The 17,032-nt window shown below is 39.1% G+C and overlaps 2 protein-coding genes across 2 annotated transcripts; one reads left to right on the top strand and one right to left on the bottom strand.

Moving 5' to 3' along the window:
* Positions 1 to 25: 25 nt before the first annotated feature.
* On the top strand, positions 26 to 7,679 carry LOC140941528 (dynein regulatory complex subunit 3-like). Its single transcript, XM_073390539.1, has 11 exons — positions 26 to 269; positions 374 to 490; positions 1,039 to 1,205; positions 1,956 to 2,222; positions 2,379 to 2,491; positions 3,643 to 3,817; positions 4,180 to 4,311; positions 4,407 to 4,477; positions 5,580 to 5,703; positions 6,408 to 6,485; positions 7,166 to 7,679. The coding sequence occupies exons 1-11, from the start codon at positions 110 to 112 to the stop codon at positions 7,328 to 7,330; spliced, it is 1,569 nt and encodes a 522-aa protein (XP_073246640.1). The 5' UTR covers positions 26 to 109; the 3' UTR covers positions 7,331 to 7,679.
* Positions 7,680 to 9,704: 2,025 nt separating this feature from the next.
* LOC140941106 (uncharacterized) lies at positions 9,705 to 12,218 on the bottom strand. The gene has a single exon (XM_073390069.1). It carries the CDS (start codon positions 12,083 to 12,085, stop codon positions 10,850 to 10,852), a length of 1,236 nt encoding a protein of 411 aa, XP_073246170.1. The 5' UTR covers positions 12,086 to 12,218; the 3' UTR covers positions 9,705 to 10,849.
* Between the last annotated feature and the right edge of the window lie 4,814 nt (positions 12,219 to 17,032).

Consider the following 17,032-nt stretch of genomic DNA (forward strand, 5'->3'; position numbering starts at 1 on the left):
CCTTGCAAGGATCTGAGGTTGTCCTGGACAACAAGAAACAGTGCGAATTTTGAAAGTTTTGTCTTTTAAGTTCAGTGCAAATGTAGCCTTTTTTCTTATCCTTTACAAGATGAGTCGTCTTTACGACACAATAGAGCCTTCTGTCATCGATGAACAGATGCTCAAAGATGCTGTCGAGGAGCAGGGACCGAAAAGTGAAGCCGGAAGGATCGCCAAACAAGAAGGCATTGATTTTGGAGACGTCCTTTCGCTGAGACTTGATTTTAAAAGTAGGTGTTCATTATTTTTACCAACAAGGATATCATGTGCGGAATTAGATGATTAATTTATCTTGTTTAACGAAGATTTTTATGTGTTTTTTTTTTTCGCAAAGATATTTTAAAAATCGACAATTTATGGAGCTTTGTCAACTTGACGAAGTTGCAAATGGATAACAACATTATTGAAAGGATAGAAGGCCTGGAAATGCTCGTTAACTTGGAGTGGCTAGGTAAAAGTAAATAAGAATAAACTCCTTTGTTAGTGTATCAATAATCTTTTCCATTGGTCTTCCTGGGTGAGGCGGGGGTTTGAGGGGGGGGGGGGGGGGGGGCGGTGAGAGGGGGGTTGGCATGAATGGAACCCTGAGACAGCCGCACCCCCGCCCCCCAAATTGAATAGACCAATTTCAATATATTAAAATTCATACTTGGCTTTCTAGATTATGTAAATTACAAAGTTTCTTTCTCATAATCCTCAAATAAACCCACATTTTTCTGATTGGGTGCGGCATTTAATCAAGTGAAAACAGTACAGTATGTCCAGAAGTTATATAGACTTAAGGTCAGGAGAAGTGTCTGCTTACAGCCTTTAATTGATATAGGTTGGATTCAAAGAATGTTTGTACTGAGGCCAAAACTGAATAAAATGCTTGAAGAGTTTCTAATTAGTGGCAGTCATATCTTTTCATTTACTATGTTCTCTGGCAGTTGTCTGGGAAGTAGCAGTTATGATTTTAATACCAGTACTTTCGCTCATTAGCTGTTATTTCAATTGCAGACCTGTCATTTAACAACATTGAAGTCATTGAGGGGCTTGATAAACTCACCAAACTTAAAGATCTTACCCTTTACAACAATAGAATCTCAAAAATTGAAAACATGGACTCCCTGTCTCAGCTTCATGTGTTTTCAGTCGGGAATAACAGCCTCAAACAGCTGGATGATGTAAGTACTCAAATGATTAGTCGATTTTAATGAAAAACTGAATAGAAGGCAAATTTCTTGTGCATAATTGGTGTTCCTAGAAAGGTTTATCTCATAGTAATAAAGTCTCTTTATATGATGTTCAGCAAGAGGCCAGATGAGTATGAGTTCTGAAAACATAACAAAGGGAGATAATTTATTGACCTCCAGAAAATTGAGAAAACCATAATTTTTCAGCCCAGTGTGATGATGACGTTTACTGTCATCACCTTAATTATTAAACCATAGGGCAATAATAATAAATTATTAATATAATCTTCCATGATTTTTTTAAAGTTTTGGTAAAATAATACCAGTAAGCAAATATCCATTGACACTACTGGAAAGAGAGCACCTTAAATTTAGTGAAGTTATCAAGTTTAAAGGTGATATGTCCAAAGAAAGGGATTTATTAGATTTTGCTCCACAAAGTTGCAAAGTTTTACAGTCATTTGTAATGATTGGTGGACGGATATGAACTTAGACTAGACACACTAAACAAAATTAATGTCTTTAAAATTTTGCTACTTTATAGAGCTAATATCTTCATGAAATGTTCACTCCAGGGAAGATTTTTCTGTATAATTTGTTGATGATTTTAAGGTAATCTTTCCAGTGGTGTTGATGAATTTTTTATAACAGGTCCCAGCCAAAAGTTGAAAAAACCATGAAGCATCTACTTAATTAGTGTAAGGAAAGGTTGATCATTAGATACATTGCATTCAATTTCAGGTTATCTACCTTAGAAGGTTTAAAGTCTTAAGAACTTTGAACCTGAGTGGAAACCCTTTTTCTGAAGAAGCAAATTACAAAGAGTATGTCATTGCACATCTGCCAGAGCTTGTTTATCTGGACTTCCGTCTGATTGATGAGTCAGCTCGTGAAGCTGCAGCTGAAAGGTACAAATATTCTGTTGAGGAGCGAGTACATGATGAGACAATAGCCAAGAGAAAGCAAGATGAATTAGAAGAAAAGCAGAAGGAAAGACAGTTACATAAGGTAATTATTTTATAGCTGTATCATTTTTATAAATTAACTTGAGATGAAGCTGAGTTTATGCAGCTGTCTTGAGAGGTCGTACTAAATTTTTAAATTGAAATTATCCTGTAAGTAGTGATGATCAGCACAATAATTTTAAGAATTATTTTGTTTAAGCTTGCCTATGTGGAGGATCTAAATGGTCCATGGCTCTTTGAGAGCATGTATTCAGAGGATCCTGAAGCCAGCAAACTAGCGGCCCTTCCAGGAATGGAAGAATTGTTAGAAGGGTATCCTTTCACAGAAAACAATATTCCAAAGTTATGTAGAGCAATGTCAGGACGAAAAATTCCATTCTACATACTAATCATAATGGTGAGATCTATTGTTTTGATCAAACATTTCAGGGAGTCTAAGTCAGTGGCTGTCTGTGCTAAGTCTAATGCCTGCTGGTGGGGTGTCAGAAATGTTCATAAAGCAAGTCAGCATATCAGTTGAAAATTAGAATTCTGGTACCGGTAATCATTTTGCACTAATTCTTGTTACAATTTACGTTGATTACAAGATTGGCATGACCCAACTGTAGAAGAAGAATATTATTGCATTAGTAATACCTTATATTGCAGGAAGGGTTCTTATTTAGCGCCAGCAACCAGATAAAAAACCATCTACGGTTGACTCCTGATAACTTGAACCCACGCTAATTCGAACCAAAATCGATTTCCTCTGGATTTCCGTCATACATTTACTGTAATTTTACCCTCGGTAATTTGAACTCTTGATAACTTGAACCTCCCGCTAACTCAAAGTAATTTTTGTTTCCCCTCAGATCATTTATATATAATTTCACCCTCGATAACTCGAACCATGTTTTGAGCCCTTAAAAAGTCAGCAGAAAACAGTGTACTGGTGTCCGAAACATTGAATTTTGAATTTCCCATTGACGTGTTGTACGCATATAGTTTCCTAGTGAAGGTTGATGTTGTTTGCCTCAAATCTATGTGAAACAGCTTTATGTCTCAAAACAGTAAAACCCATGCTCTATTTAGGCAATGTTTTGTTACTGCGTTACATTCTGAGTTATAATCTAGTAGTATCTTTCAATTTTTACTTAACATTCCTACAATTAAGTGTGATTAAAATGTTCGTGGTACAGTAAAAGTTGTTTTTTCCTTTCTCCCGGCAATTTTCTTTGAGCTTCCAATAACTCAAACTCCCAGTAACTCGAACTATTTTCAGTTTCCCTTGAAGGTTCAAGTTATCGGGAGTCGCTGTACTTTGAGGTCTGAGCCATCTTAACTTTTGGTAAAAGTGGGTTAAGTGAGGGAGTGATAGCCTCAAATTGCCTGCAGCACTTGATTGCCAAGCTGCCTACTTTTACATACTAGCGGTCTAAATTAAAACTTTATGAGAACTCTGAATATACTTTAACTGACTCAAGATACAAAGAGAAGTTCACAGCCATCTGCGAAGAAATATTTGAGTTTGGTTTAAAGGAGCATGAAAAAAGAGAGGCAGAGATTGCTTCATTTTTCTCTTGTTTAGAGGAAGCAACGAAAGATAACAATAATGCCGGAATCAAACATATTCACAACTACATTGAGTACAAGAAAAAGGTGAGGACTTCTTATGAAAATCTAGTCTCTATAGCAGGCATATGAAAGATAAGGGGGTGGTAGCCATTCTCTCCATTGTTAATAAGCCAGAGTTTTTTGTTGACAAGAAGAACCCAGCTAGTATCTGTAAACATAATTTACGAAGATTCAATCTTCATAGACCTGCTGTTACAGCTCAAGATTCAGCATTCTGTCATAGGTGTATTGAGCTGCTCATGCTCAGGGTGAAGAGATGTAGTCTAATGATGTTTTCTATTTTCTATTTTAACATTTTTTTACTGCAAAGTCTGCAACCAGATTTGTGACACAGTCTTTAATGCAGCTATTACTGGTAATCAGTCCATTTTGGCTTGCATCATCAGGTATTTTTAGACTACACCAGCATGACTGATCAAAGTCACATGGAAAGCTTGATGAAGGAGATTCTGGGGGAAATCAGAAAACTGTGGGACACCCTCATGGGACTAGAAATGGAACTGGTGGATCAGTTAGAGGTGCGTTGCAATCTTGTCATTGATTTTATGAATTTTTAGAAGTGAAGACAAAAGAACAACTATTTTAGCGTTCTTCATTTTTGCTCCCTTAACAGGACACAATCAAAGACTTTGAAAGGAACATGGCAGATCTTGTGACTGCCTTTATTGAGCATGTGCAAGGATTATATCCTTTATCACAGAACAAGACCAGTCAAGGGTGCACTGTTTATTAAGCTTAACTGAAATCAATCACTGTTAGTCTTTTAAATCCACTTTTGCCCATCCATGCAACCTTTTTTTGTTTTGTTTTCTTCTTCCATCTTATTAAGCCTAATTCGCTCCCAGAGTTATTCTTTGATATGTGCAATGTATTTCTAACTTTTAAGCCTGTGGATGAAATCCTGTGGTGTGACCATTCAAATGAAACCTCTTCAATTCAACAGTTCTTTCACATTGTACTGTTTATTTGGTATGTGATACTAACTTTTGAGTCTGTGGATGAAATCCTGTGGTGTGACAATTCAAATGAAACCTATCAGTAGTACTTTCACATGGTACTATTATTTGGTGAAAAGTACTAAGTTTTGAAGCGTGTGTGTATCACTTACTTTGTGAAGCCTCTCCAGCAGTACTTCAACTTGGTATTATTCTCTTAAAAAAACGTTATGCTGTAAATTAAATTGGGGTTTTTCTTAAAATCTCATTTTGAGCACTCTTGAGTGCAAAAAGATTAAGTCGTTTCTTAAGTTGTCAATTAAGTCATTGGATGGTAAACTGTAAGTGATATAGTTACTTAACATAAAAGTCCCTTGTCAGTTTTTAGAAAACCTTGATTTTCCCATACATTTTCTGTAATTCGACAGTATCAAAATTACAGAAAATGTATGGAAAAATGCAGGTTTTCTAAAAACTGATCACGGACTTCTTTGCACTCCAGATTTAGGGTAATGTTTCTTTTAACTCGTAAGTTACTCTTTTCAAAGAGAAAGCATCAAATATGTGAATTCGGAAAGAATTAGCTGACTTTGAATTCCAATACAAATCTTCGAATTCCCGCCATCTTGCCCTGATTACCCATGATGCAACTATGAGCGTGAACTCCTCTATCGTGTTACCAAGATTAATTTCAATCGTTCACTTTCAATGAAAACCTCAAGTGCTTAAACAACTTACAGAGACTGTAGATCCGTTTGCTACAAAACGTCTCTTTAAAGTGTTAGCAACACCTAAGCTTGCAGAGCTAACACAGTCAAAGTAGTTGGTATTTTTTCTGTAACTCTTTTTACAATGACTCAGTTAAGAGACATGGAAAACGCACATAACGAAAAAGTGTCGGATATCGCTGTAGTCACCCTTGAAAAGTTAATGAAGAATGAATTGGAGGAAGATCTTCCTGATGACCTGAGAATGGTAAGCGCTAGTATGCATTTTCAGTGATATTTTTACATCCATTCTTTCACACAATTACATTAAGCGTTAAATGCAATTATCGTTGGTCTTTATGGTAATTAGTAACGGAAAGCCAAATGTCCTTCCCTCAACGCAGTAATTTCCTTTGTTTACTCTTCTTGAAGTATAATATTGACTTTGGAAGGGATTGATAGCAATCTCTGGGTATAAAGGTTGTCGTTTATCGTTTGTCTCACGATCGTCTCCTGGATATTGATCGCGACGTTTCGACCGCGTACTGCACGTCTTCAACAGGTGATAGCGTCGTTTTACTGAGTACGACTATATGTACCACCATGGTTGTTAGTGATTGGTGTATCACGAACCTCGCTCATGGTTGGTGGGTCTCGATCCAAAGGATTGTTGGCATTATAAGAGGAGGAAACTGTTCCCTCAGCGTTCCGCTGTGGTAGGGGTCGGCTGCTATAAACGAAACCTTTTATACACATTAACTACGATGAACAACATCTTTCATGACAATCCCTGGGTACATTCTAATTTCAGACTGCGATCAACCATCTTACAAAATTTGATGACGGATTCGTTCTTTTTTTGTACGAATTTGTTCATTGATTTTGAAAATTTCGTCAGTGCTGGTCACTTCCAGAATCACAATAAAACAAAATGAAATTACAATTGTGATTACCTTGTGTTCTTTCCTGAAGCTGTTTGTTGACAAGGACACCATTATGAATGCTGTCAGCGCCTCTCATGACACACACCTTCTCAAGATTGATAACAAGGTAAGAAATTGATGTATCTTCGGTCAGCAGTGACACAGGTGACTCAGAATAAACATCCCAACTGTCCCATCAGGCGAGTCGAACCTAGTATCTATCACCGGCTTCTTGTTACTAGCGTAAAAACTCAATTAAGCCCCCCCCCCCCCGGGGGACTTGTTTATTTCTTCGATCCCATCATTCAATGTGGGTTTTAGTGACCTAACGAACAATGACTCGAGAAAGCAAAGTTAGGGAAGGTTTAGGTTCATTAATAAGATTTATTTTTATTAATATTTATTATTATTATTTAGTTTTGGTAAAGCAAAGCCTCCGGTAGGTCATGTAGATGAGGTCTCACGTGATTCAGATTGGTGTTGGTGAATGGGTGCATTTCACGTTCAAAGTAATTTACGTAAAGCGTTTTTTGTTTTATGCAAGAATTAAGTATAAGTTTGAGACAAGTGAACTGAAAAATGTAGAGAAGGTGGTGGAGGAAACAGTTCTAGCTTTATAGTCCTGTTGGAATGAACTGAGAACGTGCATTTTTTTACAATGTGCGAAATTACATTCTTGGTAGGTGGTCCTTGAAAATCGAAAGTGGTCCTTGAAAAGTCCTTAAAAATCGTTGCAATTTTTTGTATGAACCCTGTGAGAAACCAGGGCCTGCCTTCTTACTACGTTGACTGTTGCTGCATTTTTAGGAGGATGACATCTTGACCCGTGCCACAACAAGAATGCAGTCACTGAACGAAAAAATCCACAATGACGAGGTGAAGAGAAACCGGAACAGGGTGGCGGAGATCAATAACTTAGTGGATCATTTTAGAGACGAGGCGGAGAGCTATGAGGATAAGGGCCCCATGTAGTACCTTGCTACTGCAGAGCGGCACCGGATAACTACCCACGGTTCTTATTAACCCTTTAAACCCTAAGATCCAAATTTGAATTCTCATTTGTTGCCCCTATTCATTTCGTACAGAAGTAGTAAGGAGAAGTTTATAAAATATCAAGCGAATTCATCTTGTGTGATAATGTCCTTAATTCGCATGACCACTCTGTTTTACAAAGCATTGATATTACAAGGAGAAATTTGATGCTGATCACTCTTAGGGCTTAAAGGGTTAAAACTGTTGGTGTGGGCGCTTTTTTATTTTTATGTCAGTTATACGAAGTCGGTAATGACTAGCCTGCGTAGCTGGCGGCATTGTGTGGGTGCGAGATTAAAGTTTTGGCGGCCGAGCCGTGTTCCAAAAAAAGGGAGTAGGGACCGCTCGTGATATATTACAACGGCTCCGCCGCCAAATCTCACTCGACTACTACACAATACCGCCAGCTACGCAGGCTACTAATGACTGATTGTACAGATTACACTTGCGCGAAGGCGCAGTAGTTCCAGCAGACTGGCCATTGTGGTGTGAACAGCAGTCTCTAGTGAAGTAAATGTAACTGTTTTATGCTACTGTATGACATCCGAACTGTACCTCTTAGTCCACAAGAGCTTTGTTTTTCGAAATGTTGTTAAAATTTAAAAACATTTTAAATTTTATACCGCGTGTATCAGCTGTTGGTAAGTGTATTTAACATTTTGGATCTTGTAAAGTGTATTATGTTTTGTCACAAAGTGGCCGAACGTTACCGAATGTTCCTATGTTACAGTAAGTGTACTGTTTTGTCATAAAATAACATACATTATATTATATCTTTTATCCGTTGATTTCCTTCAGTCAGTTTAACAATATTCTGTATTTATACATTCATGTACCGCTCTTGTAGTTTTTACTCAGCAATTTATTGAATAAAACTACTGAAACTTTTATTAACAAATGAAGGTACGTACATTGTATTGGTTGTATAGACTGTATAAATCTTTTCCATTAAATAAACTTTATGCTGAATTATTCTGAACATGTATATTTTAATTTATGCTGAATCTTTAACCTTAGGCCCCGTTTATTTGGGAAAAAAATGTTGCGCCGGAAAGAGGGTCACACTCCCAGCCAAGTCAACTTAAACGAGGTTTGCACGAACGAAGAACCGACAACAGCTAGCGCTCGCGCATGTTCTGGTTGTCTTGCCTAGGAGAAGTCGTTACGTCACGTTGCCATAGTAGCAAAATTTTTGGATGACAACAAACCGACAAAGTCACTTAAAAGTCTATTCGCACTATTTCAAACTTTACCGATCTTATTCAGTTTCACTTAATTTGGCAAATCTTGGCGAAATTTTCTTTGGGACCGTATCTATTGTTGTCCAAGTTTAGAAAAAGAGAGCGACAATTTTTGTGTTGTGTTTACCTACTCCATAAAGCGGGCAACGACAGCAAAGAAATGTACAAAATAGTTGTTGTTTGTTAATATAAACGTTTGCCGTTCTCATCGCCGTCGCCGTCGTCGTTGGTTTTCTTGTCATCCAGAAATAGTGCTACCATGGTAACGCGACGTCACACTTCTCCTCTCTATTGACCCGGCTGGGCGAGCCAAAGTTCGGACAAAGTGTACATATACCCCCAACCCACCCCTTCGCCCCCAATAAGGCTATGTTCATACTATGCCGGACAGCTTTTTCGCCGACACGAAAACCACGTAAAAGAACGGTGATTTCGACGCGATTCAGTAACGGAGCGAAGCTGCACCGCACCGATCTCTAAAGAGGAGAGTCACGTATCAGGCAGGTGTTCACACCATACCGGAAAGCCTTCCGTACCGGCACGAAAAGCTTAGAGCAGGGGCGGATCCAGGATTTTTTTTAGGAGGGGGTGCACTCGTCTCTTGCTCTACTTCAACACCAAAAAAACCACATAGTTTTTTTTTTTTGCAGAATACCAGTTGTATTAGAAAACCGCAAGTCATCTCAGGGGAGGGAGGCGGTGCGCACCCCCTGCACCCTCCCCCTAGATCCGCCCCTGTAGAGGTAGACAAAAACTAGTTATATAGTATATCGGTTATCCAAGGTGTGAACACAACACCATGTTCTACATATCCAGTACCCAGGCACTAGTTTTTTGACACAAAGTGTGAGCCTTTGAGTGGATTTCCACTTCCGCAGTATTGTTACGTGCACACGGACCTAAATTCTTTGCACTGCGTAAAAGGTTGGTTTCAACTATCGCGTCATTTGTAAGTGCGTACGTGCGTAAATGAATAAAATAGAGGCAATCTATGAACGGTAGCGCGTAAACGGAAAAGTTGAACCTCGCTTGAATTTTAAGTTTACGCGCGACACAACACATCTGTTGCCTCTATTTTATCTGACGCGTATAAAATTTACGTGCGTGCGCACATAAAAATTACGCAACAGGGGAAATCAACCTTTAGACGTTTATGTGCGGATCGTTTGTTTTTCATTTACTCCACCTTATATCTGTATTGTCATTTTTCGTTAAGAGTTAAGGTTTGTCACGCAGTTGTCCCTGAACAGTCTTGGAATGTAAGAAATTTACTGTGTAAAGCTGACAAAACGTCAAGGCTTAAGACAGTAAAATTATTTTAAACTTAAGGGATCTTAAAAACTGCTCTTGCAAACTCTTTTCCGTTTGCGTTCTTCAGCTACACGTTTGAATTTAACCTTTTTGGTTCAACGCGGTTTTCTAGGGCTGCACGGATTAATACAAGCCTCTACAAATTTTTAAAATTTCAACAAAGCGGAATGAAACGTAAACAGCTTCTGACAGCTTAGAACGTCAAGACAGATGGCGATGTCAAGTGCACTCTTTTTTTCTATAAGAATATGTTTTATAAGAATATCGAGACTGAAATTTGTGAAATTTTATAAGAATACTTTAAGAATAAACCCCAGGCTGGGATTTTGAAAAGGATATAATTTTGTGTGTTCAGAGACAGTAAATACAATTTATTCCATTCTTTAAACAGCAATACTTGCCAACAAAACTGAAAACCTGCACATAATCGATATATCCCCGATACATTCTAAAACGGAAATGTTATAAGCTATATTTTGAGAATAATACGAGCATATTTTCAGCCTACAATCGGCAGAAAATAAGAATATTCAGTGGGCCGGGAAAACAACATTCTTAAAAAAATAAGAGTGTATCACTCACGCACTCAGTTCTCTTTTTGCGGAGTGGCGCACGAGGCCTGTACTTGACATGTAGTGAGTCAATTACGGACGCTCTTCGAAAAGTCGAGTAGTAATATCTTTTTAAATTGTACTTTGCAGCTATTCTAGGTCTCATTTCCTATAGTACTTCGGCGATTCGTACCTTGATTTTCTCGACCTGTTTGTATACTTTTTATACTTGTTTGTAAAAATAGTATTTTTACATTGCATGAGGTACAGACATTCTGAGGGTCGAACTTTGTGTCATCTCCTTGTCTCAGAGCGCACCGCACAAGTTACGAAAGCTTAACTGCTCTTAGCACCCATTACCAACTGGCATATTCGTCGTCGTCACTTGTTTTTATTCGCAAATAACGGCAATGTTTAAGATCCCGAATAGTATCATCATATGATCTACCACCAAGTTTCTCACTTGTGTTTACGACGTTATTGTTTGTTTTCTTGCCTTGATTTTTGTCCTTTTTCTCTTGGAGATAAACAGGGGGCAATTTTATTGGAGGGAGCAGATCCGCCAAAGGTTTCTGTTGCGAGGTATTCTCCTTAACAGAGGAACTAAGACCATATCTTTTTGGCCTACAACAGACTGTATGGCGTCTTGTGACCACATGTTTGGGAGTCGACAAGCGTTGTTTCTGCAAAGTCTCTTTCGTGAACACAGAGCTCTTATTGGAGACACTATTAGATCTCCCAGCAACGGTGTGCCTTCCTTCTCTAGAATGTGAAACATCCAGTGGCGGACTTGCTCTTGGCTCTGAGCAAACACTTTCTTCTGAGATAGACTTCCTCAGCTGATTCAGGCCTGTGTCCCAGGTTTCAGTATAAACATGACCTCTCCTTGTCCGGCTTATCTTGTCGTTGTGTTTGAACTTCGCTCTATCTAGCTGGCTAGTTTTCGTAACGACACATTGTTTGGAGTCAGTTAAGTTAAATCCGCTACACTTTTCCGTGTTAAGCTGAATTTTCCCTGCCCCACTTGTCTTGCGCTTGGTTTGTGTTTCTAATGCATCTGCCTGATTAGCGACCAATGATTGTTCGAAACGTTCGCTCCTTGCGGTGTTCCAGTTTTTCACATGAGGATTAGCTCTACCACCCAAGCAAATCTTATGCTTTGTTTGCGACTTAGAGGCAACAAGCTCGTTCTTTGCAGTCAAAGATGGTTCAAAATGTGTGATTTTCTCTGCCCAAGACTGCTTAGGGTTCGATTGATAATCAGAAGGATGGCTGTAACAGTTTACCTCGAATGCATCTTGCGAGCTGGAAGAATCATTGAGGGTAGAAAACGAAGTCGTTTCCCAGCCATTGTCGGCACTGTTTTCCAATTCAGATGGTTGACTTTCCAGTGTCATATGATGATCCATTGCCCGAGAAAGAAGCTGCGAGCGAGTCTTGGAAAAGTCAGTCTCGACTTCGTCCTTCTCTTTGTCTAGTTTTTTATGTAGATTTTTGAGTTCAATATCTTCTCTCGCATTACTCGCAAGAATTTCCTTGACTTTCAATCTTGGCAGTGTAAATCCTTCATAAACAAGTTGTTTGTTCGACATGACTGTACCATATGGGGTTCGAACTGCGAAAACGGGCGTAAAGCGACGTTTTTTCGTTCGTCTCTGTCGGCAAATTAGAAAATACTGTAAGCGTTACTCTGTTTCCCTGTTTAGAGAGCTGATGACCTGGAGGTGACACTGAAACTATAGCCTTTTTTCGATCAAAATCGTGACAACTTAGTTTGTTCCGCTTTCACAAGCGTGACCCTCGATTTCTCTCGTGAGTTTATATAGCTGCGGTAAAAAGGGCAACAAAAACATGCAACTTGTTTTGAAACATTGTTGCAGAACGTGTTGAAAAACGATATTGCGCGTTTTACCGCCCACTTTCGTACCTGTCTTATCGCTTTTCAACTCATTTTGCCGCAGTGTACGTTGCAAGTCAAGTTGCATGTTTTTGTTGCCCGTTTTATCGTACCTTTAACCTCAGGGGCGGATCTAGGGGGAGGGTGCAGGGGGTTCGCACGCCCCCACCCCCTGAGATGACGTGTGGTTTTCTAATACAAATGGTATTCTGCAAAAAAAAAAGTATGTGGTTTATTGCTGTTGAAGTAGAGCAAGAGACGAGTTCACCCCCCACTTATGTCCAGGATCGATCTTGTTAGCAAAAATTTGCTATAGCAAATTGTTTTCGCAATTGTCGCAAAAGAAATAATTGAGAAAAATTATGTCAGAAAATCGCTTACAAATATCGCAAAAATCGCAAAAATAACAAATCTAAAAAGAATCAAGACTGATCGAGAAAAAAAAGAAGCCAAGAACGACCCCAAAATGTCCGCAAATATCGCTGTTTTCAGCTAGCATAAGAAATCCTTGTTACTTTTGCGATTTTTGCGATATTTGCGGACATTTCGGGGCCCTTCTTGGCTTCTTTGCTTTCTAAGTCTTGAATGTTGTTACATTTGTTATTTTTGCGATATTTGCGATATTTGTCATGGGTGTTTTTAGCTAGCGAGAAAAATCCTTGTTACTTTTGCGATTTTTGCGATATTTGCGGACATTTCGGGGCCCTTCTTGGCTTCTTTGATTTCTAAGTCTTGATTCTTGTTAGATTTATTATTTTTGCGATTTTTGCGATATTTGTCATGGGTGTTTTCAGCTAGCATGAGAAATCCTTGTTACTTTTGCGATTTTTGCGATATTTGCGGACATTTCGGGGCCCTTCTTGGCTTCTTTACCTTCTAAGTCTTGATTCTTGTTAGATTTATTATTTTTGCGATTTTTGCGATATTTGTCATGGGTGTTTTCAGCTAGCATGAGAAATCCTTGTTACTTTTGCGATTTTTGCGGACATTTCGGGGCCCTTCTTGGCTTCTTTGCCTTCTAAGACTGGAATTTTGTTACATTTGTTATTTTTGCGATATTTGTCACGGTTGTTTTTAGCCCGCAAGAAAAATTCTTGTTACGTTTGCGATTTTTGCGATATTCGCGGACATTTCGGGGCCCTTCTTGGCTTCTTTGCCTTCTAAGTCTGGAATGTTGTTACATTTGTTATTTTTGCGATATTTGCGATATTTGTCATGGGTGTTTTCAGCTACCGAGAAAAATCCTTGTTACTTTTGCGATTTTTGCGATATTTGCGGACATTTCGGGGCCCTTCTTGGCTTCTTTGCCTTCTAAGTCTGGAATGTTGTTGCATTTGTTATTTTTGCGATATTTGCGATATTTGTCAGGAGTGTTTTTAGCTAGCGAGAAAAATCCTTGTTACTTTTGCGATTTTTGCGGACATTTCGGGGCCCTTCTTGGCTTCTTTGCCTTCTTTGGCTTCTTTGATTTCTAAGTCTTGATTCTTGTTAGATTTATTATTTTTGCGATTTTTCCGATATTTGTCATGGGTGTTTTCAGCTAACATGAGAAATCCTTGTTACTTTTGCAATTTTTGCTATATTTGCGGACATTTCGGGGCCCTTCTTGGCTTGTTGGCCTTCTAAGACTGGAATTTTGTTACAACTGTTATTTACGCGATATTTGTCAGGGTTGTTTTTAGCCCGCAAGAAAAATTCTTGTTACGGTTGCGATTTTTGCGATATTCGCGGACATTTCGGGGCCCTTCTTGCGATATTTGCGATATTTGTCATGGGTGTTTTTAGCTAGCGAGAAAAATTTTTGTTACTTTTGCGATTTTTGCGGACATTTCGGGGCCCTTCTTGGCTTCTTTGCCTTCTAAGTCTGGAATGTTGTTACATTTGTTATTTTTGCGATATTTGCGATATTTGTCATGGGTGTTTTCAGCTACCGAGAAAAATCCTTGTTACTTTTGCGATTTTTGCTATATTTGCGGACATTTCGGGGCCCTTCTTGGCTTCTTTGCCTTCTAAGTCTGGAATGTTGTTACATTTGTTATTTTTGCGATATTTGCGATATTTGTCAGAAGTGTTTTTAGCTAGCGAGAAAAATCCTTGTTACTTTTGCGATTTTTGCGATATTTGCGGACATTTCGGGGCCCTTCTTGGCTTCTTTGATTTCTAAGTCTTGATTCTTGTTAGATTTATTATTTTTGCGATTTTTGCGATATTTGTCATGGGTGTTTTCAGCTAGCATGAGAAATCCTTGTTACTTTTGCGATGTTTGCGATATTTGCGGACATTTCGGGGCCCTTCTTGGCTTGTTTGCCCTCTAAGACTGGAATTTTGTTACATTTGTTATTTACGCGATATTTGTCACGGGTGTTTTTAGCCCGCAAGAAAAATTCTTGTTACTTTTGCGGTTTTTGCGATATTCGCGGACATTTCGGGGCCCTTCTTGGCTTCTTTGCTTTCTAAGTCTTGAATGTTGTTACATTTGTTATTTTTGCGATATTTGCGATATTTGTCATGGGTGATTTTAGCTAGGGAGAAAAATTTTTGTTACTTTTGCGATTTTTGCGATATTTGCGGACATTTCGGGGCCCTTCTTGGCTTTTTCGATTTCTAAGTCTCGATTCTTGTTACATTTGTTATTTTTGCTATATGTGTCATGTGTGTTTTTAGCTAGCGAGAAAAATCCTTGTTACTTTTGCGATTTTTGCGATATTTGCGGACATTTCGGGGCCCTTCTTGGCTTCTTTGCCTTCTAAGTCTGGAATTTTGTTACGTTTGTTATTTTTGCTATATTTGCGATATTTGTCACGGGTGTTTTTTGCTCGCAAGAAAAATTCTTTTTACTTTTGCGATTTTTGCGATATTTGCGGACATTTCGGGGCCCTTCTTGGCTTCTTTGCCTTCTAAGTCTTGAATTTTGTTAAATTTGTTATTTTTGCTTTATTTGCGATATTTGTCACGAGTGTTTTTAGCCCGCAAGAAAAATTCTTGTTACTTTTGCGATTTTTGCGATATTTGCGGACATTTCGGGGCCCTTCTTGGCTTCCTTGCCCTCTGAGTCTAGAATTTTGTTAAATTTGTTATTTTGCTTTATTTGCGATATTTGTCACGGGTGTTTTTAGCCCGCAAGAAAAATTCATGTTACTTTTGCGATTTTCGCGATATTTGCGGACATTTCGGGGCCGTTCTTGGTTTCTTCTTTTTCTAAGCGTAGAATTTTGTTAAATTTGTTATTTTTGCGAAGTGATTTTCTGACATAATTTTTTCTTAATTATTTCTTTTGCGTCAATTGCGAAAAAAATTTGCTAGCAAAGTTTTGATAACAAGATCGATCCTGGAAATATCTCGCACCCCCTCCTAAAAAAAAGCCTGGATCCGCCCCTGAGCCTTACCGTGGACTTACCGCAGTCTACAAGCAAGCTCCCCTGTGCTAGCGCATCAGAGTGCAAACTGCAAATAACAGTGGGAATGGAGTTCAAATTTGGACCAAACTTATATCTGGATACTGATACTTAGATTTGGCACCCCTTCCCCTTCAGGATCCTCTTCACACTTTATTTTTTTTTAAATTATTTATTTGTGGGCATTTATGGCTGATATATGCTTTTTGATTTCAGATTAGATCCTCGAAAAGGCGACGATAATTAAATCAACTCTGGCTTGCAATGACAAGTTTCATATTTATAGCAAGTAAACGTTTACATGTGTTATAAATCATTCCGAATTCTTAAAAATAAGCGCTCAGTGCTAAAAAAGGTAACCATCAAACTCGTTGCCAGGGTTCTCTCCTACTCGCCTCTACGGGGCAACGGACAAGTAGGAGAGAACCCTGGGAACAAGGTTGGGTAACCATCGGCCAAGTGCCTTGTAGCCTGCATAACAGTTGCTTTAATTTATGAGCCAAGCGAGGCGAACGCATCTTACGCGAAGCGCGAAGCGAGTGCGAAGCACAAGACGAGGGGAGTACCCTCTGAACGGGCTCTCTGTTAGTTCCCTCCCCTCGCGATTTTTTCAACCTTTCCACAAACAGAGAGCCTGTTCACAGGCTATAGACTACGAGTAGTTCCCCATTTTTCCTCAGGGATAGTAGAGCGAGCGAAACACGAGCGCGCGTGAAAATCACCCCACGCGAGAAAAGGCGACACGCGGCGGGGGGAGAGACTCCCCGCCGGGTGTCGCCTTTTCTCGCGTGGGGTGATTTTCACGCGCGCTAGCGTTTCACTCGCTCTACTATCCCTATAGGCATTCTTCAAATTCAAGAAAACTGAGCCGGCAAAAATTTTATACCGAACTCGCGTGTGTATTCACTGCTCATGACGCACAACCTCGTCCCCAGGGCTTTTCCCTTAAAAAATTAAGGGAAAAGCCCTGGGGACGAGGTTGCATGCCGCAGGCAAAAATGCAGACTGAAATCAACAACAACTAACGGATGGCGGCATTTTGGCCAATTGGAACAGCGCAAATCATCCGTATTGTTTCCTATCCAATCAGAAAAAAGTCCAGATTCTGGCTTTTTTACATGTGATCCGACAAAGAAATGTATCATGCCCTCTTCCCGTGAGAGACTTAGAGGGAAAATAGGGAGAGGGCATGATCTCAGGCTAGCTGAATTGAGAAAGCGCAAACACGAAAATAAAACTGGAGGAAA

Source organism: Porites lutea, chromosome 6 (genome assembly GCF_958299795.1).
Source record: "Porites lutea chromosome 6, jaPorLute2.1, whole genome shotgun sequence".
In the NCBI taxonomy this organism is placed as follows: domain Eukaryota; kingdom Metazoa; phylum Cnidaria; class Anthozoa; order Scleractinia; family Poritidae; genus Porites; species Porites lutea.

Excerpts from the sequence above, each read along its gene's own strand:
- LOC140941528 (XM_073390539.1), top strand. The coding sequence starts at position 110 with ATGAGTCGTCTTTACGACACAATAGAGCCTTCTGTCATCGATGAACAG. Across the intron at positions 2,492-3,642 it reads ATGGAAGAATTGTTAGAAGG|ATACAAAGAGAAGTTCACAG; the intron begins GTATCCTTTCAC and ends AACTGACTCAAG. Across the intron at positions 4,312-4,406 it reads AACTGGTGGATCAGTTAGAG|GACACAATCAAAGACTTTGA; the intron begins GTGCGTTGCAAT and ends CTCCCTTAACAG.
- LOC140941106 (XM_073390069.1), bottom strand. The coding sequence starts at position 12,085 with ATGTCGAACAAACAACTTGTTTATGAAGGATTTACACTGCCAAGATTG.